Below are 23,442 nucleotides of genomic sequence, written 5' to 3'. Positions count from 1 at the left end.
TTCCCGACCATGCTGCCCATCTGCTGCATAATATTTGCCGAAATATTCGCAGAGAAAACGTTAGGGTCAAAGGAGGAAGGTTCTACCTTCTCCTTAGGAACCTTGGATCTGGCTCCTTTTGAGGTGGACGCCTCAGGGTCGGAGGAGTGGGGGCTGAGCCCTCTTCTTAGAAGTCTTGGTCCTCGACCCTTTAGAATGGGAAGCCAGTTTAGCCTTGTCAGCCCCGGGATGGTGAGCCGGAAGCTTACGGACAAGGCTGGTACCTGACTTCTTAGACAGGGACTTCTGAAGCGATTTAAAGTCTCGCTTTCCTTTGACTTTAGGGATCACCAAGGTGGACTTCGGCCTGACCGACTGAAGTCCCCCGGTGAATCCCTGGAAAGAGGTTGAAGTCAAAGGGGAAGAAGCTCTAGATGGGCTCAAGGAAAGCCCTTGAGCCCCTACAGTACCTGCCTCACAAACCTTCTTACCGTTACCCATGCCTTCAACAGCCATGGGCTCGAGGTCCAGATACAGGGCAGCTACTTCCTGCGTGGAAGCCTCCTCCGGGGGTTGAGCGACTGCCTCTTGAATGGAAGTGATCAGGGGAGCTGCCACTTCGGGGTCTACAGACGACGTGCTCTTCCCGCCAGGGAAGATGAGAGTGGCCATCTCCTTGGAAAGGATGTAGGGTTGGCCCTTGGCAACGTTACGGCCAAACCCACCAACCCAGGCCTTCAGGGTGGCTAAAGCAGTCTCCCGGACTGCTTGGACGCCCTGAAAAAAGAGGGTTAACGTTAATACTAAAGACTATCCTAGGTTAAACTGTAACTTATTCTAAAGGACATATCAAATTGACATAAATTTCATTGGTCATCATTGCATTACTGTGTGAACTCTGGAACGCCACCTACCTCAGAGGAGATTTGGTCTACGAGCTCGCAGCATATGAGGCAATTCTCATGGTGCCATACCATGGACTCGTTGAGGCAGATCGCGCAGGTGGAGTGGGTCCGGCAGACCTCGTGCCCACAGGGGTCTTGGAGGACAGCGTTGCAGCCAGCCTCCATACAATGGGTGACCTGTAAGTAAAATGATACATGAGTATCACCACTAACCTTCCGGACTAGGTCCGTGGTTGTGATATGCCATGACGCCGGAGTACTCCGGTGTTAATAAGTAACATGGTCCAGTCTCGACCTGCTCTTTAGCCTTGTACTGTGGTGAGGCATCCGGTAGGATCGGTAGGACAGCTTGAAACAGTGAGTTTCCGGCGATGCCGGAGATCAATTTAATCACTGAATCAGGATAACCACCTATTCCATACGCCGGAGCAAGGAGTAGTCCGAACAAGCACCGGGTGAGGAGCAGGGGGAGACCAGGAAAGAAAGTTACACGGCGGGTTTGGAGGACTCCACCAATAAACTTAAACTAAAGGCAATGGATGTCATTATATGTAAAAGAACATGCATGCAACAAGCGTACCCTTTAAGGGAGGCCGGAGCCTCCACAATAATCAACCATACCAAAGTGGGCCTGGCTACGCTGGGGTCCTGCATCCGCCGGAGCGGGGAGGAGATGGTGACTAATGATAGGGAAACGCGACCCGAGAGCCAAGGAGAACCGAGGCTCGGCCGAGCAGGGCTCCCCCCTACTCCTCTGGGGAGAACAGCAGGGTAGCTGGCCAGCTCGTCGAGAGCCCTCCAGCCACCTCCCTTGTCCCTCTTGAGGGGGGGAGGGGAGGGTATGCTTGGATCGGCTGCCTGAGACAGCGTGAGCGAACGTACCTCCCCCAAGGTGGGGGGAAGGGTCGAATCGGGGTGGCTCGTACGCAGTCGCCTGGAACTCTCTCGGCCGGGTGAACATCCACGCGGTGAAAAAGGCCAGGCGATCGAAGGAGGCCTTTAGGCCAACCGAAGCCGTCTCAATGAACATGTAACATATAAAATAAACACCCTATCCTAACACGGGGGGAAAGGAAGAAAAGTGAGATGAGAGAGAAAGAGCAATGTCCTGGAGAAGCTGGGCAGAGCCAACCGAGAAGGATGGGCAAGCCTGGCAACTCCGAGCAGCTAGCCTATATGCCGTGACGAAAAAACGCGGGGCAGGCGGCCAGGGTGGCTAGAGGACAAAAGGGAGAAGGACCAAGGTCCTTCGGACAAGGGCACCTAACGAAGAGGTAACCTGACAACTAGAAGATACATGCATGCATGAACATCTGGGCTGAAAGGTAACAACGTAGGCTACAAACCGAGAGCACGTGCTCGGACAAAATCCCCCGTGTGGATAAAATAACAAAAACGTCAATAAATTGCATCACTGAAAATCATAGGAAGGTACTGCTAAACAAAGAATCAAGCCCAAATGGTATGGGGGACCAATTGGGACACGAAACAAGGTAACACGAGGGAGCAAGCCGAGCATGGGGGCGCGGGGACAGCGCCGCATGGGACGTCGTCTTATAAAAACCTAAATAATTTGGTTAAATGTGCCAAGGGCAGCCCCTAAATAGTGTCAACCATTAATAGCAGTACTTAACTTGGATGCAGCAATAGCTTGACGTTCCATGATGATGGTAGAAAAATTCCAGGGAAAAAACACAACACAGCAAAGAAAAACGTGTGCGGTGTGAGTCGTGCTATCAAAGGAATGATGTCAGAGGCGCTAGCCGTAACGGAAGCGGGTAGTGGGCCTTAGATCGGCTCCTCTGTAGATGAGGGATATTGAAGAAGGATGAATCTAAATGGCAAAGGATCTCTGGTAGTGGTTTCACTCGCCCCAGAAACCATACCGACACCTTAAATAAAGGTGAGCGAGCCAGAATACTCTGGCATTTCCATATTAGCTTTTTTCTCTGGTATCATAGCAATATTTATACCTTAGAAATGTGTGCTAAAGGGATATTTCACGGAGCGACACAGGCTGAGCCCAGAAATATTCTTTTAAAAGCATTATTCTATGATAAACAAAATCTTTCACACAGTTTAATTGTTATACAGTAATTCATGTCCACTAGACTAATGTATAATCTTAGGAAACTTCAATTGTGATTTCTAAATTTTATTCATCTTGCCCATTGTTTGATTTACCTTTTTTTAGTATATCCGAAAGATTGAAGCTCAGTCCATTCTCTATTTAGTGTTATACTTTCTTTACTTGAGTATATGGTACTATGCTTTTCTTAGGTTTGTTTAAAGTTCCATCTGTAGATGTATAATATAGTCTGTTGCAAGATTTGTGAATTTTCTGTTGTTTTGCTGATTAAAATAAGATCATTGTATATTCTAAATCTGTTAAGTTACTGTTTTTGCTCTAATCTAAACCTCTTCCATTTTTCAAAGGTGACAACAATCCTCTGTAGCACCCTACTTTTGGAGATTCACTTGACAAGACTTTCCATCTTTCATCATGGATACTTTAGATATTTAAGTGGAACACCTTAGTAATGAAAGACCTCCCAATTTGTTCATTGTAAATTAAGTCAAGTAACCTCTTGTAATCAACGAATGCCACCAGAAGAGAATTTTAACATTCCATCCACTGCTCAAAATGTCTTGACATAAACATTTAATCTGTGGAACTCTTGCCTTCTCAAAAACTAGATTGTACATTTCTCAATAGTATTTTATCAGTTTTTCTTTCCTGGCTGCTGAGAATGAGCTTACAAAATTTTTTCATCACAAGAGACATTGGTGCAGTGCCTTTATAGTTACCACACTCAGTCCATAAAAATAGTTAAAGGAATGTTTGCATTTAAAATAAATGTAGTAGAGGCTTATTAAAGTGTAGCTGCATGACCTATGGGCCATCAACCTTTTGAGGTAGGATAATGAATTTCAAATCATCATCCTATGATTTTGAGATTTCACGAAATTTTTAAGGTATGCTCTAAAAATAATGTCTAAGAGACCACTATCCCCTCCATATAATTTTCTCATTTCTTTTCAGGAAGGAGTTCTATGCAACCAGTGTACATTGTGGTTTATTCACCAAGAATATATATTTTTTATATTTCATCTTGTGTTTGATGCTTAATTTATCACAAAGTGTTTTGCATGTGTGTTAGGATAAGCTGTGCAAACTCTTTAGTGCTTGGCTTCTGTCATATAAAGTTTTACTTTCATTGCCTATTAAACTGATAAGCTTCACTTGAAGCTCGTGGTATGGATGGCAAACTGATAAGCTTCACTTGAAGCTAGTGGTGTGGATGACCTCTTATATTATTTAGATAAGATGGACTGCAGTGATTCAAGGAGTGCTGCAAATTTTCTTTCTGTAATATGCATATTTTTTTTATTTGTAATAGACTTAAAATGCATTTGTTTACAGTAGTACATGTATACTTTTGTCTTAAAAGAAGATATTTTTTTAAGATAAATGTGTTTCGATTAGTACTTAATTGGTTACTTTACACACTGCTTCTTTGGAGTACGCTATTTTAACTTTAATGATTAATCTGTCACATGTTTCTAAAAGATATGTTGTCTTGAAACAAGTGAATGCAATTAGGAAGTTACCCCAGGAGGTAGGCAAATTCTCATTTTACTCTGTTAATGCATGGAGTACTGAATCTGATAAAAAATTAAAACAGATCAAACCCCTTCTTGGATTTAGCCTTCTTCAAAATGAAAGGGAGCAAAACAATAAAGTAAAGTTATCTTGCTTTCAAATTAGTCAACCTTGTTTGACCAATAAGTCAATTGATGATTATACAGTATATATAAATTATTGCTGTTTCAGAGCAAAAATCTATATACCCAAACAGTGAAGAGGATGGTTGGTTTTCACCAGTGGATCCACAGGATGTATGCATGAATGGTCACTCTTCCATGTGGAAAAACACTGTGGGGACATTAGAGACTGTACTTGTGGATAGTGCTGCTTAAGTGTATAAAAAGCTTGTTTTGGTCTAAATACTTTTTAAAATGTTCAGATGACAGGCAATGTGACCTATCAAGCAGTGAATAGTTCATATTTCCAGTATAATACAGATGCACAACATATAGTGATAGTAATAGTTGAAAAACACTAGTAATGATGTTGGGTAAGGATATGTATATGAGAAAATGACATTTAGCCAAAGGAAAAAAAAATATTCTTGATATAACAATTATCACCGATTCACTGAAAACAGAATCACAATACAATTACATAATCCTTGCTCACTCATTTTGCTCTCAAGCATCTCGGTTTAGTGTTTGATACCCATGTGCACTCCGTTGTAGCCGCATGAAACGGGGAGAGGAACAACAGAGGATATGGAACCTAAATAATGTCCTTGTGTGGGCAAGCCCTTCAAATGGACAGACTCTCAACATGGGCAAACTAACCCAGCTCAGGTGACTCGTACTCATACTCATTAGACCTAATTTGTTTTCAATTTAAGTCTGCAGACAGCCGTGGTATGCTTTGTGTCGAGTATGTTATCTTCAGCACCTAAATGTTTTCGACGACCGAGTTCCTCTGCATTCTAATACATATGCTTTTGCCTAGAATTTTGAATAATTATCATAAGGAAAATTTACATAAATTTTCCAGGATGGATACTGTACAACGAATTCTAATTCAATTAAATCCACCACTATTGCTTGAAACAGATGTTGAAGGTCTCTTTAGATTTTTTAATCCAAGCTTAAGGTTAGCATCAAGTTGAGCAGTAAGAGATTCATATCTTTCAGAAGCTTCATGCTTCCAAGCAGCTAGCTGTGCCCTTAGACGACGGTGGGAAGCCTCAGCAGCTGTAGTGCGTGCTGTTAACAGTGACCTCTCTTCAGCACCTAAACGTTTTCGACGACCGAGTTCTTCTCTGCATTCTAATACATATGCTTTTGCCTAGAATTTGGAATAATTACCTTTAATAATGTTAAAATATGAAAATGGTAATTTTTTCTGAGCACTGTTAAGGTTAAAAGTTGCCTTTTTTTATAATCATTACTTACACACTAGAATTTAACACTTCACAAACCTGGTCAAGTCTGTCTTGAAGTAAATTTGCCCTTAATGCTAATCTGTCTCTCAAGTCTTGTAAGCATCTTTCTCTGACCATATCTGGTCCCATGTCCACATCATCCCCCTGAAAAGTAAAACTTCTAACCTTAATCATATTAAAGGAGAAAGATGTGCAGATATTTTGAATTACAAAACATGTATACATACTTTTTTTTATCTATGAGAACCACTTCTGCAACTTTAATATAATACAGTAGTCTTGTTCAATCAGTCTCCCTTTGTATCATGAATCACAGATCTGATAATAATAATTAGTCAAATAAACCATGCCAAAATACCATAAAATAACCAAAACATTCTTTGTGCAAAGAAAACTCCAACCAAAAATAAAAATGGGGTACTGTGTAATGAAGCTCAAACTTTTTTGTGCATTAATACTATTTAAAAATGGTGTACTGAGGAAAAAGTGGAGTTGTGGGAAACAAGAATTTCCCTGTACTTATATAATCCAAAGGGAAGGGGGTCAAGAGTATCTTCCAAACCCAAAGGGAAGGGGGTCAAGAGTATTTTCCAAACCCACCTGGTAACAAGAAACTGGTGCAAAATAAATTTTAGAATTGACCTTCCCCATGAACTTGTGATAATGCTTTGAAACTTCCAGGCTGGCATCCCAGTGGAGAGATTCCTACCAATGGCAATGCAAACTCTAGGCTATGTGACTTATTCTAAGTAGAACTATACTTTACATCAAAGACTGTTAAGTTCAGTGATAATTTTAATTCCATCCAAATATTCTCTTCAATTCAGCAAATTATTAAAATAGTAAAATTAAATTGTTCTAAGCAGTGTACCAAAAATTTCAGAAGAAATTGGATGATAATGCTCAAGGTGAGAACACTTGACTGTTAATGAAAGTCCCCTGTTGAAATATGCAATAAAGCATATATGAAAGATGGCCATACAGGATTCATATGGGTGAAGGGGTAAATCATGACAATACCAATCATACGGGAACAAAAACCATCTCTTGAAACCATTTTTCTGGGAGAGCCCAGAAGGCTGGTAACATCCAAATAGGAAAACAGCAGTGCTTATTGGTTGTAATACAGGCGGTCCCCGGGTTACGACGGTTCCGGCTTACGACGTTCCGAGGTTACGACGCTTTTTCTTAAATATTCAATGGAAAAATCCGTCCTGGGTTACGACGCTTGTTCCGAGGTTACGACGCTGACGCTTCCGACGCTCCGAGTTAACGACGCTTTTAAAAAACGCATACTATGATAAAAATCCTTTATAGTTTAGCACAGTATATTAATTAAAATAAGTTTCTGGTTAGATTACAACAAAAATTTTGAGATTATGATGATTTTCGACACTTTTTATGTTGTATTTTTCTATGTTTTTTAGTGACGCCTCATATGCGGAACTAGTTTCCGAGCGAATGAATACATACTAGTTTACATATAACAGTCCAAAAGCGCAAATAATGAAAAAATCATTGCTTGTTTCCAGTAATAATAACAAAACGAAGTTTCTGGTTAGATTACAACGTCAATTCAAGTATCCAAAGAGACATTATCCAGTAATTTGATCAGAGAGAGAGAGAGAGCGTCTTCCGACGCTCCGAGTTAAGGACAGAGAAGTGTTCGTTTCGTTAAACGGCCTCTGACTCATGCCAGTAAATGTTTTGTTGATACTAATAATATAAGCCTATTTAAAGATACGTTTACTTTAATTAGTCTATATGATACGTAAATAGTAATCAACTGTTCTTGTAGCCCTCAATATTTGGCAAAATCGAAGTATCCAAAGAGAGACATTATCCAGTACGTAATTTGATCAGAGAGAGAGAGAGAGAGAGAGAGAGACGCTTTGGCAACAATGGTCTCGGGGGTTTTTATAGCTTCCTTCTGCTTGATGATCATGGATATTGTAGAAGGATTTCGACCATACTCGTTTGCCAAATCGACGATACGAACGCCACGTTCATGCTTTGCTATAATTTCATGTTTTGCTTCCATCGAAATCATTTTCTTGGGTTTTTTCTTATCACCTGCTTTGTCTTTAGCTTTGAGACCCATGGTTAATAATAAAATAGACAAAATAGGCGCAAATACAACGAACTAAACAACGACGTGTTAACATGCAGCACCAACAAACAAACAGACTGAACGCCATTTATCGGTCGCCTATACAACTAACGCTCATCGCAAAATCGTATCTCAAATATTTCGTTGTATATCAAAGCTTGTATTTTCGCAAATTTTCTGTTGTATCTCAAAACATTCGTATATTAGGGCAATCGTATGTCAAGTTTCCAATGTAATTTGATCAGAGAGAGAGAGAGAGAGAGAGACGCTTTGGCAACAATGGTCTCGGGGATTGACGTAACGTTTATTTTCTGAACAGATAGGACAGAGAAGTGTTCGTTTCATTAAACGGCCTCTGACTCATGGCAGGAAATGTTTTGTTGATACTAATATATAAGCCTATTTAAAGATACATTTACTTTAATTAGTCTATATGATACGTAAATAGTAATCAGCTGTTCTTGTAGCCCTCAAGATTTTGCAAAATCACTCCAGGTTGTACATAAAACTTCAAGAATGTAGTGTCACCAGAGGATTACAATAGTTTTTACCTTCAAGAACCAGCATTCTTTTATGAAAATAACTCCAGGTTGTACATAAAACTACAGGAAACAACATGTAGTGTAACCAAAGGATTACAAGTAAGGTTTTTATAACTTTTTATTAGTTTAAGACATATTTCCAAGCGTCGTTCCGGCTTACGACGATTTTCGGCTTACGACGCGTCTCAAGAACGGAACCCCCGTCGTAACCCGGGGACTGCCTGTACTATATATATTATATGGAGGAACAAATTTGATAAATCAGAGTCTTAAGGCCTTGTTCGCACTAATGGGCACTGTCCAACGGGCAAGCACTTCCCGCAACCCGTTCCACTATACTGACTGACCACGTACGGAGCCAGAATGATGTGATTATCTGGTATCACTGCTTCAGAAGCTTGGGAAAATATAAACAGCTGGAAATGCCCAATAGTGTGGACAGGCCATAACACGGTAGTAGGGAGAAGTTGGCTAAACCAAAATTTTATATGACTGACATCCTAATTTTTTGACAACCTTTAATAAAAATTTTTTTTTATATATGTTGAAGTGCTTTTTAAGCAGGATTCTGATATGTTAATTATTGAGAATACTGCATGCCCTCGTCAACTTCCCCTCCCTTACTAAAATATCCCTCTTTAACTACCCACCCAATCTGCCTGGTGTATATACTACTATATGGTTAATAAACACACATCTGTGGATCTTGATGGAGTGGATATTTTTGTGAGGATCCACCACAGAAAACTCAACACTGGAATATGTATTTGTAAAGATCTCTACCAATGTCTACAGTACATATGGATGGTGATTTGCATTTCTCAATAAATCAATATTTGGCTACCAATCTTGTCTCATTTAATTTTATCCCATTCTTCTACTGTGCTTTATTACTGGACTCTGACAAAACAGCTTTGCACAACATAATTAACAGTTGGTAAGTTTTGTGCCTTCCTTGCATCAGGAAATTTAGTGTATAAAAATTAATGCCCATTACTATACTGTAAATTGACTTTAGTGGCTACCATATTGGTCCATATTAGGCATAAGCAGCAACAGAAAAATTCTGGCTTGTAATATCATGACTTATGTTTGACAGTAGATTCTCTGAATGCATAGGTTTGACAGTAGATTCTCTGAATGCATAGGTACATGTAGACCAGTCACAGGCCACAATTAGCTTAGATTTGGTCTGAAGAATGTGGAAGATCTTTAAATGGTAAAAAATTCAGATGAAAAGCTATGGAAAGAATGTGTCAGAAGACATAAATTTGTGAAAACTCAACAAAACTAAAGGCTTACCAAAAGTAGTGGCATGTAAGGTGCTATTGTATCTACACGTCCTTCCCGTTCTTCTTTCTTTTTTCTCTCTGTTTCTTCACGGTGGGCTTCTTGATATTGACGCTGAAAGAATTAAGTCATTTAAATAGGTGCTATACTTTATCAATCATTCTCAAACTCTTACTTTAATGTTTGCAACCATAGTTATGTATCCTGGATACTACTCATAGCTTTAACATTTACTTACTGATGGGCTGGAATTACACTGCCCAAAAAGAAAAATGCTTTTTGTACATCATTCTAATTTGTATTGGTAATCTTTTGCAATTTTATTTGATAAAGGGAACAGGATACAGGAACATCCAAGCAATCAATAAAACATCCATATACTAATTATGAGAATAAAAAGTGTTCAACTTCTTTATGTGGGTCTTTTCTGGTTTAGCGACACTTATTTATATGAAGCTTTATGCCTATTACCTGTTTCAGCATAAATTGTACAGTTTCATTTCTGTCAATATCAAATATGTCTGGAACCAAAACTATTTTCTTCTCTTCATTGGCTCTTGCAGCCCTCAGTGTGGCTGTTTCCTCAACTCCTTTACGAACTTCCTCTCCTACTCTAACCTCTGCTTCCATTTCTTCTTGTAAAGTTTTCCACAGTTGTGGCATAGGAACATCCTCTACACTGGGATCGGGCTGCATAACAAAAATTTTTTTTTTATTGTTTCAGATAGTGAGATTGATATGCATGTACACAGTAAGAGATTTTGAAGATATTTAACATTTAATAGTATGTATTCAAAAATATTTATTATGCAAAAAGGGGAATCCTCAACATACCTGAAAACCATGTGTCATGTCAGAAGTTAAAGTTGGGGTGCGAGTATCGGTTGGCTTCACGAATGACCTAAGTGTGTGATTAATGACAACCATAACTATAGTATTCACTCTGATATAAAATTGTAAGTAAAAATTTCTTTTAAAGCTTTTATGAATAAAATTTCTTACACAAAAATCCCACAGAAGGGAAACTGACAAAAATACTTGGAGATATTATGCAGATGATCTATTAGCATTACATAACAGATAGATATATTATTCACTTAATTCAACATAGCCTTGAGTGATACAAGTTTCTACTAATAATGATTCTTATAAAACAGGATTCTTAAGATATTGATTACAAACTGAATTAGTGAGAGTTGTCATTTTGAAATTGTTCAGTACAGTAAACCTTAGTTTAATAAGAATCAAAACTTGGGAATTTTAGAGCACATTCCTTATATCATTAGTATTTTCCTTCACTCAAAAAGTCCTTTATTTTCAAAATATAAATTTTTAAAAATTTTGTGATACATACAGATATTTTGGTGAAACAACAAAAGAACCAATCAGGTTTCAGCACTGTCCATGTACCCACATTTCCAGATGAGAACAACCTCTGCCACAATGCATTAAGAGAAAAAATCAATTGGGAGCCCCACTCAAAATGACAAAATTTTAATTAATTTATATATTTCATAGCTAACAAAACCGAAGTCTTAACATTAGGATAAATCTTCTGGCATCAGCTGGAAACCGGTCAGGATAGACTCCCACTTTGAGGGAGGTATGAGAATCTTGAACCGACTGAAGGTTTGGTACACCTGATCACTCTTCTTAGAAATGAAAATTCTAAAGAAAAGAACTTAAGCCTCTGAGACATTAGATATATGGGTACCAAGACTCAGTCCATTGGGACAACTACAACGTAACATGTCCAGATTTATTGCATATATATGAAAGTCAAAGAAAACCATATCTATTAAAGAAATGGGTTTGTCACAACTCCTCCCTCCCCTTGCTGGACAGTTGAGTTAACACCCCTTATTTGTGTTCAAACTATTCACGGATTTTTCTGTGGAGCCTTGTCAATCATCTTCCTCACTTCCTCCTGGAGAGCTAAGCACTTTGGAGAACCTTGGGTGTATGTCAAATGTAAGAGAGGAGGAGGGAAGTGGAACAGAGGTAGATACTCTACCCGAAGGACATCTATTGCCCATAGTTCTGTTCAGTGCAATTGCAACATGGCCTAATGGCTTGCCAGGCATCCCCCTCACTGGTGGCAACGGCCGGGAAGTGGCACCCACTCTAACAATGTCCTCCCCTGCCCCTATCCCTAGCTAACATTGAGTTTGTAATACGTTTTAATATGTTTTTCATATCAACCATATGTACATTAAGGAGACTAAAAACCAAGCAAAAAAACTACCAATATTGTAAGCTGGTAATAAAGTTTTAACAGAGAAGCTGATACAAAATCCATACTTAAAACACACAATTCTCTAAACAGATCTGAATTGGACTATGGTTACCAAATACATTATACTTATCAGTACATCTGTCCCAACTGAAGTTGAGTTCTTAATGAAATAACTCAGGTTCAGTGCATTGTGGTTAAAATTCTTCAAAATATTACAAGGTGGAAAACCTTGATTTTGAAAAAATGCAGCCAAAAAATTTATGAAGAAGGCCCATCATCTATTTCACAGGGTATGTATATTATAATATGAGCTTTGAATAAAGCATGACACTCAAACCACAAGGATTATGTAATATATTCAGATGAAAAGCACAACAAAATTCATAAACAATTATAATTCAAAATCAGGGCTTATTTGCCAGGTAGAAGAGTGGTTTTTAGCACTCGTCTTTCTGGATGAGAGAAGAAAATTTTTTTAATGACCCTCATAATGTTTCAGTGCCCCAAAGCTGATATATATTCTTATTTAACTGGTAATTACTGTGAAGCATAGTGTTACTATTTAGTTCCTTGTAAAAGAAGTAATAATGCCATAACCTTACCTTGTAGCTTGCAGCAAACGATGTTGACCATAATGATAGATGAGAAGAATTCTTCCTTCTGCTATATGGAATATTCGTTTTTGAACAGATGTATGTGGCTCGATATTCTTTGGACAGTCAAATTCTTCCTCAATTCTCTGTGAAAACAATATATGTCATTGATTTTCAGTATGCAGCATGAATTATACAGTATTGACAGTAATTTGTATAATTTCTCATCTGATGCAGTCAGAATTACACTCAAAAATATCATCCAATGATTCCAGAATGGTATGTATGTAGTATTGTCTGCAAGTCTTTGTGACACCAAATAATTTATTTTAAATTAGTCAATCTTAATTTGACTTAGGTAAAGTAAGATTACGTATATGTTTGTTTCTATTTGCAGATTCAAACTAAATTTAATGTTTTCAGGCTAGATTAATATGTTTACCTTTGCATCCTAATAATATATGTGCACACAATCTTGAATAGTCTGTTATGGGTTGTCAAGAATTAAATATGCAATGTATCAAATTTTATGTATACTAATGCCATTTCTACAAAACTCACTGTAATATAGATTTGTTAGTTTGTACTCAAGGGCCCAATTGTTTGCAAGACATCTTACTGCACCAGTAGAATAACTGTACTGTAATTATAACTGAACTTGGTTTTTTGTGATAAATAGAATGTCGTTACATACATGTAGAGATTTGATGGCTAATTAAAGGACTTTAATATGGTTGTTCCACGGGTAAAAAATTCTATCGACATTCCATGTTCTGTATGAACAGAATACAGTTCTCTATATTGCTTACAATTTTACAAATACTGTATAATGATTGATTGATTGTAAAAAAATATTAGTAGTGTATATACTTGGTAGTGCACATCTTTTAATTGTAGTAATTGGCCTGTGAGCTGCAGAATGTAATTACAAGTTCTAATTGTTAAGTATAAGAACAAAATCCTCTGTACTGACCTGAATTGCCCTTGGAGGTGCAGGATCAGATGATGCAAAGTACACAGTTCGAGCCAGCAGCAGGTCTGCACGTTCATCATATTCCTCACGCCACTTAGTCCCTCCTATGATCCGACACCTAAAAATGTTTCAAGCTTTGAGTTTGAAGCTCATCTTCAGCAATATGTAACAAACTGATTGTGTAATTATAGTGCTACTTACTTGCAGATGCCAAAAATAAGAAATACAGAATATGTATTAAGGGATAAGTAGAATCATAAGCCCTTTTACTTGCTCCATTGAGCTGATGGTTTAAAGGTGGGTTGTACCAGACAGTCATTCCTTTGGATATGATCCTAGTATTTACCTAGTTATTACCACATCCCCAGTACTGTATTGCAATAAAAAATAGTTTGGTTACTTGTAAGCTAGGAAACAAGATACTACTGTGACTGCTCCACTACAGGCATTGTTTGGAATCAATGTGAACCTGCAGATTAACACTGTTTGCCTTAGCTATAACCAGATTATCCACTGTTATTTCTTCCAAAATTCTCCACTTCCTTTTTGTAAAGTACCTCTTTACCTCACTTATAGGAGTATAATAATGACCTCGGTTAAGAGGAAATTACATCTCTCCTTAGACTACATTACAAATTGGATGGCTATAAATTAGCATCATCACTGTTATAAACTTTCACATACATTGTACATATTTCTAATTTATGCAAATGGAACTCTGTTAATCCTGCATGAGTTTCCGTGCAGTACATACAACTAGTATATGTATAACTCTTAATAATTTATTTTCCCTTGAGACAAAATACAAAGCATGATGCTAATCTGTTAACCCCTGAAAAAAAATGTCTTTTTCTGTGTCCCCTTTTTCAAGAACTGTGCCTAATTAGTTAAAGAGAGTTAAAGTTGATACATGGTTTTGGTGAATGTGCTACTGAGTGGCTGAATATAAAGTAAAGTACTATACTTCATTAGAGGAATCTATGAAAAAATATATGAATATAAAGGAGAATGTAAGAGAATATTAGTGCAAGGGTAAATACCTGGAAGAGTAAATTGAGGAATGGAGTAAGATATGGTTATGAAGAACTGTGTCAATTACAATTTGGAAGAGGGAATGTTAATCAAGTAAAACAGCTGCAAGATAAGTTAGATAGTAGTTAGTATTATTATTAAGTAGTTTAATAGACCACTAGGTTAATTTATTTAGCTCTCACAGGTCAAGAGGAAGAGTGCATTATTTCAGAGGCTGACCTTAATCTCCATCCGAAATTACAGTTTTAGAGACATTCCCTCCCACCTTCCCATCTATCCAACAATTATGTGTGATAGTTTAATTTTACACCTGCTGATAGCTGGTAATTATGTAAAAGTGTTCAAAACTATTGTTTTAAGTTAAAAGTATGCTCTGCTATATTTGGTGTGGTTTGAACCATTCTGACCTTAATTTCCATAAAAAATCACTGGTTTTAGAAACAACCCCTACTTCTGCATCCAACAATGAAGGGTGATAAAGTTTAACTTTACACCTTTAATCTACTAGTAATGCAGGACAAGCTTTTATTTTGATTCTGCAACTTTCCTTCACCTAACCTGAACTGCTAGGGTGCTGTAAATCACAGAGAGGTATCCTGAATTTCCCTAACCTCACCAAACTTAAGGCACTAATTAGCTCATTGCTATAACCTAGAAAAGTTATTAAGCATAAGAATCTCATCTTGAAGAAATATCTTACCTTAATGCATCCACTCGAAACTTGGAATGGAACATGAAAGTTTCTTGACTAGATGTATCATTTCTACTGTTGTCTGTGTGGTTTTTATTTGTACCAGCTGATAAAGGATTACCAACTCCATCTGCTGTGGCTATGTCTTTTAATGATGAAGGAGACCTCCAGTATTCATGATCTGATTTTGTGCAATAAGACTTGATTATTTCATCTAAAAAAGTAATGTGACAGAAGTAAAAGCAGGAGGAATCACATTAGCACATAATAGTATCTCTTCAGCTAAGGTAAGAAAGAAGGCTACACAAGATATGATGAAATGCAACATTTTGGAACAAAGCAGACACATATTAACTTATCCAGATGGATCAAATGTAGCACGCATGCAGTATTACCTTCGGCGAGAATGGGATGTAATATCTAATAATATTAGCTACTATTAAAAAATAACTATGTACCTAGTTACTGTACAGATTAGCTATATGCCGTGCTTAGTCTTAAAACAATAAAACACATATATAATTAGACCTAGAAATGATAAGTTTCATCTTTTTCAGTGATTCAAGTAACATAAGTACTACTTGAATGCAGTGAATAAACCTGAAATAAGATATAAAACTTTTCTTTTGGTTATAATTTTTCATTTATGGGTGGCTCTGCTAACACTCAAATCTGTCTCTGAGCCTGCCAGGAACTGGATTTGTATAAATCGTCAAGAAGTCAGTAGATACGTGATCTTGATTAGTTTTAAGTTTCGAGTCTCTCTGAAAAACACAGGTACATCCGTACATGTAGAAAAGGATGGCTAATTTGGGGAGTCTAATTTTATAACCATTAAGTTATTGCCCAATAACCCAACTCCTCTGACCCAGCCCATGGACCAGCAGGTCATCTCTAACTAAAAAAAAACTCTGCACAAAGGCAGTTTTCTTGATGTGCTTTTTGCTGACCTCAGATACTCACTTGACCCTCTGAGAATTCTAGAATTTTCATTTTAAGATCCTTCATTGCCTAACTCATTTTGATAAGGTATGGGGTAAGTCTCATACTGTAGGAATGTTCCATTTGAGGTACGATATGTTTTCCCTGTTATGTGTATCTCTTTGCACGAGGTTCGGGAAAAGACAAGTCAGTTCCCGCTCATCCCTTGATCTGTAATCAACTCTTGTACATTAAAGGAATCAACTGGTCCCGAGTATGTCTCAACCTGCTTACATGGCGCAGTGATTCTCGTTCCAAAGCAGGACCTACAAGATGCTGAGACGAGGCCATCACAACACACCCAGGGGCACAGCAAGACGTTCCCCCAGGGGCACTGCAAGCAGGAATGCAACGCCGGCACCACGAGGCACAGGACTTGTTACAGGCTTTGGTTGGCCTCATGGCACAAGGAAGACCACATGGTTCAGCCTCGGCAGGTGTTAGGGCGATGTGCCCTGAGAAGTGTAGCTATGAGATGACACAAAGCAGTTTTCGAGAATGGTGTCGCTCTATGAGTGATTGGCTGGCCTTAGGAAACGTCTCAGGAGAGAATGCACTTATCAGTATCCGGTTAAACTGCGATGAGAAGTTAAGGATGACTATAGATGCAACGCACTCAGAGGTTCAGTGGAACTCATTAACGACCTCTGAGGCATTTGACAGACTGGAGGAGATCACGAAGAAGTCTGTGAATAAGGCAGTGGCATGGGACAAGTTTTTCTCTGCGCAACAAGGCGATCAAGAAACCGCGAAATCTTTTGTGCATAGGTGCCAACAATTGGCCTTAGATTGTGGGTTTAAGTGTCCCCATTGTCGAGCTGATCTGAATGATTTTGTGTTAGTTCAGCGGATAACAAGTGGTTTAAGCAATGTGGGACTTAAGCAAGAGATCCTACAGGATCATGAGGTTTTCAATACTGTGCAGAAATTGTTACGTAAATGTGAAATTTATGAATCTGCAGAAAAGGATAGTATTAGCGCTCGTGGAAGGGCAAACATAGCTAGTTTGGTAAAAGGGGATGAGATAGGCTTAGGCCTAGTTGAAAGTGGGTTAGAAGGTGAAAGTAAAATTATTGCTAGCTATAGGTCTAATAATAGTGACAAGGGACACGGCCGTGGCCGTAGTAGCTCGAAACCTACTGGTAACAGTAAGTCAGATACCAGGTGTAAAATATGTGGTGGTCGTTCTCATTGGCAGGGAAAATGTCCTGCTGATAATGTTAACTGTTTGCAGTGTGGTATTGTGGGGCACTTTGCTAAATTCTGTCGTCAAGGGGGGCAACAGCCCGCCAAAACGGCGCCTATTGTGGACGCTCTGTTACGTCATGCACTGTTGCCTATCCACCTGCGGACAATCGCCAGGTAGGCCTATGTGCGGCAGTGGGGGAAACTGCCGATGGTGAAAATAAAGGTTAAGCATGAGTTTTCATGTGAGTGTGTCGTTGTTGAGGCTGTTCCAGACACAGGGGCAGAAGTGTGTATAGTAGGGGTAGATTTGTTACCAAAATTGGGTTTGAAGGTACCTAATCTCTCTCAGTGTAATGTCATTGTAAATTAACGCAGGTGGGGAGAAGTCATTGAGAATATATGGGTCTGTTGATATGCTAATAGAATTGGGTGATAAATCAGTGAGCACTAGTGTTATCGTTGTGCAAGGTGCTACCCGTTTTTATATGTCTTTAGGAGTGTGTAAATCACTAGGTCTAGTGCATACAAAGTTTCCCATCATACTGTCGCTACCGTGAATGACGTCACTCGGAAACCCTCTGCGTCGACTAATCCCCGCCAAACGCCTGAAGAAAACGTTCTCACACGGGTAGGGGGTGGTGGTCGTCAGCGCGAGATGCCATACGCTGCCACGGAGGAGAATGTCCCTAGGCTGAGGGACTGGCTACTGCAACGTTTTGCGAAGACTACGTTCAACGTTTCAAGAAACCCTCTGCCGATGATGAAAGGAGCCCCTCACCACATTCACCTGAGGGAAGGTGCCATCCCCTATGCGTGTCATACACCTATACCAGTTCCTAAGCATTGGGAGGCCGATGATAAGGCTCAGCTCACGAATGTCAAATTAGGAGTAATTAGGGAGGTCCCTGCTGGTACAGCTACGGACTGGTGTGCGAGGATGGTAGTGGTAGCAAAGAAAAATGGTAAACCACGGAGGACCGTGGACTATCAAGAGCTGAATAAGAATTGCAAACGAGAAACGCATCACACTTGCTCCTTTTGACATGGTCTCGGGTGTGCCACTTCGTACATATAAGACTGTAGTTGATGCCTATGCCGGATTCCACCAGGTGCCATTAGATGAGGAGAGCCGACAGTTGACAACGTTTATTACACCATGGGGGATATACCAGTATTGTCGAACACCTATGGGTCATTCGCGGCCCCCCGATGCATACACGAAAAGGTTCGATGACGTTATTATTGATGTACACAGGAAAAGTACAAGTGCATAGATGACGTGTTGTTATATGACGACAGTGTTGAGGGAGCCTTTTGGCATACTTATGATTTTTTGCAATTATGTGGAGATAATGGTATTACGCTGAATCCGGATAAATTCCGATTTTGTCAAAGACAGGTAGAGTTTGTGGGGTACGAACTTGATTGGGATAATTATAGACCTTCTAATGAGCGTATGAGTGCCATTAAGAACTTCCCCATGCCTGCAAGCCTAACTATCACGGATATAAGATCTTGGTTTGGACTTGTGAACCAAATTGCACCTTTCGTGGCTGTAGCACCGGTAATGGAACCATTCAGGGATCTTCTCAAGAAATCCCCCCATCGGAAAGTTTATTGGGACCAACGCCTTCAAAACAGTTTTGTTGCAGCCCGGGACAGCATTTGCAAGATGTTGGGCGACGGACTGACATATTATGATAAGACAAGGCGCACTGCTGTTGTTACCGATTGGTGCAGAGAAGGAATGGGATTCGTTATATTGCAACAATATTGCAATTGCGAGGATCTCAATGCCCCTTTTTGTTGTAAGGGGGGATGGAAACTGGCATTATGTGGCAGCAGGCACCTGACGGAGGCGGAGGCCGGCTATGCCGTCTTGAGGGGGTTGGAGGGGGAAACGGCTGCAGTAGTATGGTGCCTTAGGAAATCGAGATTGTTTTTATTGGGATGCCCGAATTTCATTTTAATCACGGACCATAGACCTTTGTAAAACTCTTTGGGGATAGGAGCCTAAAAGACATTGCAAACCCGAGACTACTAAGGTTGAAGGAGAAAACTATGCAATATAGTTTTACCATAAGATATTTGCCGGGGAAGAAGAATTCGGCAGCCGATACGTTATCAAGATACCCAGTGATTCGCAGTGAAACTACCGTCAAAGACGAAGAAGAGGAGGAACTTATGAACGAAGTTTGTATTGCCTCCATGACGTCATCGCTGGCGGATGACGTCATTACTATGACTGGGCTACCATGAGGGGGGAAGCAGAGAAGGATCCTGATTATTTACTATTGCAGCGACGTGTCAGCGAAGAGGGTTGGCCGTCGTCAAGGTCTCAAGTGGAGCCCTGCCTAAAACCTTTTTTCAATGTACGTGATAGACTGAGTGTCATTGAAGGATTAGTCACATATGCATATGACGAGGGGCATGTTCGTCTGGTAGTTCCGGAGGCACTACGTTTACGCATTGCAACCAATTTACATTCAGGTCATCAATCAACTGACTCCATGATCAGAAGAGCACGACAGGCAGTTTATTGGCCTGGGATTGAGGGTGACTTGGCAAATTATAGGGCACAGTGTCATGATTGCAACGTTGCGGCACCTTCGCAACAAAGGGAAAGTATTATATACACTCCCCCTCCCGAATATCCGTTTCAGAGAACTGTTGCAGATTTATTTCAAGTAGCAGGGAGGCAGTATATGGTCTACGCCGATCGACTGACTGGATGGATGGAAATTTATTTCTTCGCTAACGGAACTACATCCGCGAGATTGATCCCAGTTTTTAGAAGATATTTTATGCAGTGGGGAGCACCTGAAGAAATATCAGTGGACGAGGGCACGAATCTAACGAGCATGGAAATGAGACATTTCTTTGGTAAGTGGGGGGTATCTATGAGAGTGTCGTCTGCTCACTACCCCCAGTCCAACGGGCGGGCAGAAGCTGCTGTGCGCACCGCCAAACGAACATTAATGGGCAATACTCTACCTGATGGAGGGCTAGACAATGACAAGGTAGCTCAGGCGATATTGCAGTATAGAAATACACCATTACGTGGTATAGATAAGTCTCCTGCACAGCGGCCATGGTCGCCAACTTCGAGATTTGGTGCCAATGTTAGAAAGTTATCATTTCGTCACCGAGCATTGGTCGGAAACCTTGTCCGCAAGAGAGAGGGAAAGAAGCGTTGTTGAGCAACGAATATCATCCAAGTATAATGAGAAAGCCAAGGATCTTTCCCCCCCCCCCCCCCCCCCCCCCCCTACAAAAATAGGGGAGAGGGTAGCTATCCAGGATGTGACTACACGAGCCTGGAATAGAAGCGGGGTGGTTATTGAAAAGAATAGATACCGCCAATATCGCATAAGGTTAGACGGGAGCGGAAGAATTTCGACAAGAAATCGCAAGCATTTGAGATCCCTACCACCCACACCACCTGAGGGAGAACCTACTCCCACCGCCTCGGGGGAGGCTGGCCCAGTACCCACCCAGGGGAGAAGTAGCACTAGGGTACGTCGTCCCCCGCAATGGCACGATGATTATATTACAGAGTAATTCATTTTAGTTGTGTTTAATAAATATCCCCTAAACATGTCAAGTTTTGTGCATATACTTTAATCCTGATTATTTGGGTTTAATAAGTGTTCCTCTTGTCATGTTTACCATTTATGTATGTTCCAGCGCTGTGTCCGAAGGACTATCTTTATTATAGCTGAATTCCCTTTGCTTCATATGTTACTACCTTTACCAGTTTTATTATTTTTGCAACTGAAAGGAGAAATCTATACTTATGTTTTAAATATACTATGTTTGCTTTGAATGGGGAGCTTTGATCTTAAAGGGGAGGTGTAGGAATGTTCCATTTGAGGTACGATATGTTTTCCCTGTTATGTGTATCTCTTTGCACGGGGTTCGGGAAAAGACAAGTCAGTTCCCGCTCATCCCTTGATCTGTAATCAACTCTTGTACATTAAAGGAATCAACTGGTCCCGAGTATGTCTCAACCTGCTTACACATACAAGACCATGAACTTTGTATGGAAGAATTCAAGCCAGAAACTGTAATAAAGAGACTTTGAGGTTGAGCCAAGCCCAGGTGTGAAGGATATTATGCTTCTGGACAAGTCTATGGGCCTGGAAATCCAGTGAAGATGTGGAGGAGCACACACAGAAGAGCTAACCATTGAGAAGCTACACGAGAATCAGAGGGAGCAGCAACAGGTTGCAGAAGCTACCATTATAAGATTGGTGGTCAACTGTCACGTGAAATGACCCAGCCCCCTCAAAAATTATGGAATGGTTACTATAATACTGAAAGGAGTTTGTTGAGCACTGTAAACTATACTTTAGTTTGGCTGGGTATAACTTTCAGTGTAAAATTATTTCATCATTCTAAAAAAAAAACTTTGTGAAACTTGAAATGCAAGAGAAGTAAAGAACCATTAGATTTATTAGTAAACTAGCAGAATACTGCACTTCAATATAATTTGGGAACACAATGAAATTAACATTTATTGAACAGTGCAGTCTTTGTTGTTTTCAGCAAAAGAAACCAGAAACAAATATACTCACATTTCAGCGTGTCTTTGCGACTACTAGCAAAAGTTTCCACTACTCTACCATTCACGAGATCTGTTACACGTGTCACAAGTCCGTCCTCTCGTCTCTCAAACTGTTCTCTTATCTCAGATGGAGCACCTTGCATCAAAGGGCAGTACGTAATGTCATTTTATGTATAGTAACAAGACATTAAGCTGATGAAAATGAAGAGTAATTTTTTTTCTTTTTTCATAAATGTTTAAATTAATCTAAATCATGAATTAATCAAACTGAAATTATGGCCCCTTTATGTAATGATTTGATTTATAATAATAAAAAATAGCACACTGAATCTTGGCAAAACATTTGTTGCCCTAGAAAACTGAATATAAGGACTTGATTGAGTTGTTCAAAATTTCAGTATACTACATAATGTTGGCCATAAAAACATCAATGAACTACCATTACAAATCCCTTTAGTCGCTTTGATCTATAGACTCACTCACCTGACGTTGAATATATTGTAAGTACTAAAGTTGCTCCACATTTATGTGTAAAAGGAGAATACCTTCGAACAAGTGTTTGCTTATACTTTTCTTCTCTCCATCCTCTTGGAAAACGCAGATGCAGTGCTAGAAAATTGAAGTTTGGGTTATTGAGCTGAATACTATTTTTCACTTAAGTTTTGCAAGTCTTTGGGAAGATAATCTATAAATAAGTCATTCAGCTTGAACATCTAAACCTGCGAAGTGTGTAGTAGAATATTAATGTAGTACCTTCCTCCTTGATAACAACAGGCCTTGCCCAAGTCTTGGGAATTTTTAGTTCTTTTTCTTTTCTCTTCCTGTCTCTCTCCTGTGCAACCCTAGAAGAGCTTGAAAGTTCGCTCCCAGTCCGTTTAGGGGGCTGCACCTGCGCACTTTCTTCATGTTGTGTATGTTCCTCTCCTGAAGGTGTACGTTGCTTCTGTTTAGTAGGTGTTGGCGAAGTTACTTGATTTTCCTCCATAAGTGCGATCCATATGGAGCAGTCATTGAGGTTAAACTGTGAGGTAATACATACGAAAAGTTACTGAGTAAAGATATATAATCAATCATTCTAAGATGAATGAGTGTTTCATGATCTTAGGTAAAGTTAGATTTAACATGGTACAGTAGTACCTCGTATTTCGAACTTAATCCGTTCCAGAAGGCTCTTCGAAGTACGAAGTACGATTTGTTCGAAATATGAAACAAATATCCCCTTAAGAAATAAAGGGAATCACGATAATTTGTTCCAGCCAACCCAAAAAGTCCACCTTTTCACATTTTTCTATTACTAATGTGTCTTCAAAAGTTAAATCAAGAGTGTAAAG

General features: G+C 39.5%; 2 protein-coding genes across 7 annotated transcripts in view; one reads left to right on the top strand and one right to left on the bottom strand.

Moving 5' to 3' along the window:
• Positions 1–7,476, top strand: part of LOC135215445 (uncharacterized) — a 63,276-nt gene extending 55,800 nt beyond the window's left edge. The window contains exon 6 of one of the 4 annotated variants that reach the window (XM_064250115.1): positions 4,720–7,476. The gene's annotated coding sequence lies outside the window, so the exon portion shown is untranslated. Of the gene's footprint in view, positions 1–3,320; positions 3,996–4,719 lie in introns of those variants that run through there. The other 3 variants (XM_064250116.1, XM_064250114.1, XM_064250117.1) reach the window with 3 other exon arrangements.
• Positions 5,545–23,442, bottom strand: part of LOC135215446 (dynein regulatory complex subunit 7-like) — a 45,649-nt gene continuing 27,751 nt past the window's right edge. For 2 of the 3 annotated variants that reach the window (XM_064250118.1, XM_064250120.1), the window contains 11 exons: positions 22,865–23,132; positions 22,595–22,720; positions 22,122–22,247; positions 15,385–15,556; positions 13,653–13,770; positions 12,689–12,825; positions 10,685–10,751; positions 10,322–10,540; positions 9,863–9,964; positions 5,945–6,052; positions 5,545–5,811 (listed from right to left, as the gene is read on the bottom strand). In XM_064250118.1, the coding sequence (XP_064106188.1) occupies positions 5,545–5,811; positions 5,945–6,052; positions 9,863–9,964; positions 10,322–10,540; positions 10,685–10,751; positions 12,689–12,825; positions 13,653–13,770; positions 15,385–15,556; positions 22,122–22,247; positions 22,595–22,720; positions 22,865–23,132 (1,710 nt within the window). The remainder of the gene's footprint in view (positions 5,812–5,944; positions 6,053–9,862; positions 9,965–10,321; positions 10,541–10,684; positions 10,752–12,688; positions 12,826–13,652; positions 13,771–15,384; positions 15,557–22,121; positions 22,248–22,594; positions 22,721–22,864; positions 23,133–23,442) is intronic. The other variant, XM_064250119.1, reaches the window with a different exon arrangement.

Source organism: Macrobrachium nipponense, chromosome 5 (assembly GCF_015104395.2).
Source record: "Macrobrachium nipponense isolate FS-2020 chromosome 5, ASM1510439v2, whole genome shotgun sequence".
In the NCBI taxonomy this organism is placed as follows: domain Eukaryota; kingdom Metazoa; phylum Arthropoda; class Malacostraca; order Decapoda; family Palaemonidae; genus Macrobrachium; species Macrobrachium nipponense.
Note: the sequence above shows the minus strand (reverse complement) of the source record. Positions and strands in the feature narration are given on the sequence as shown.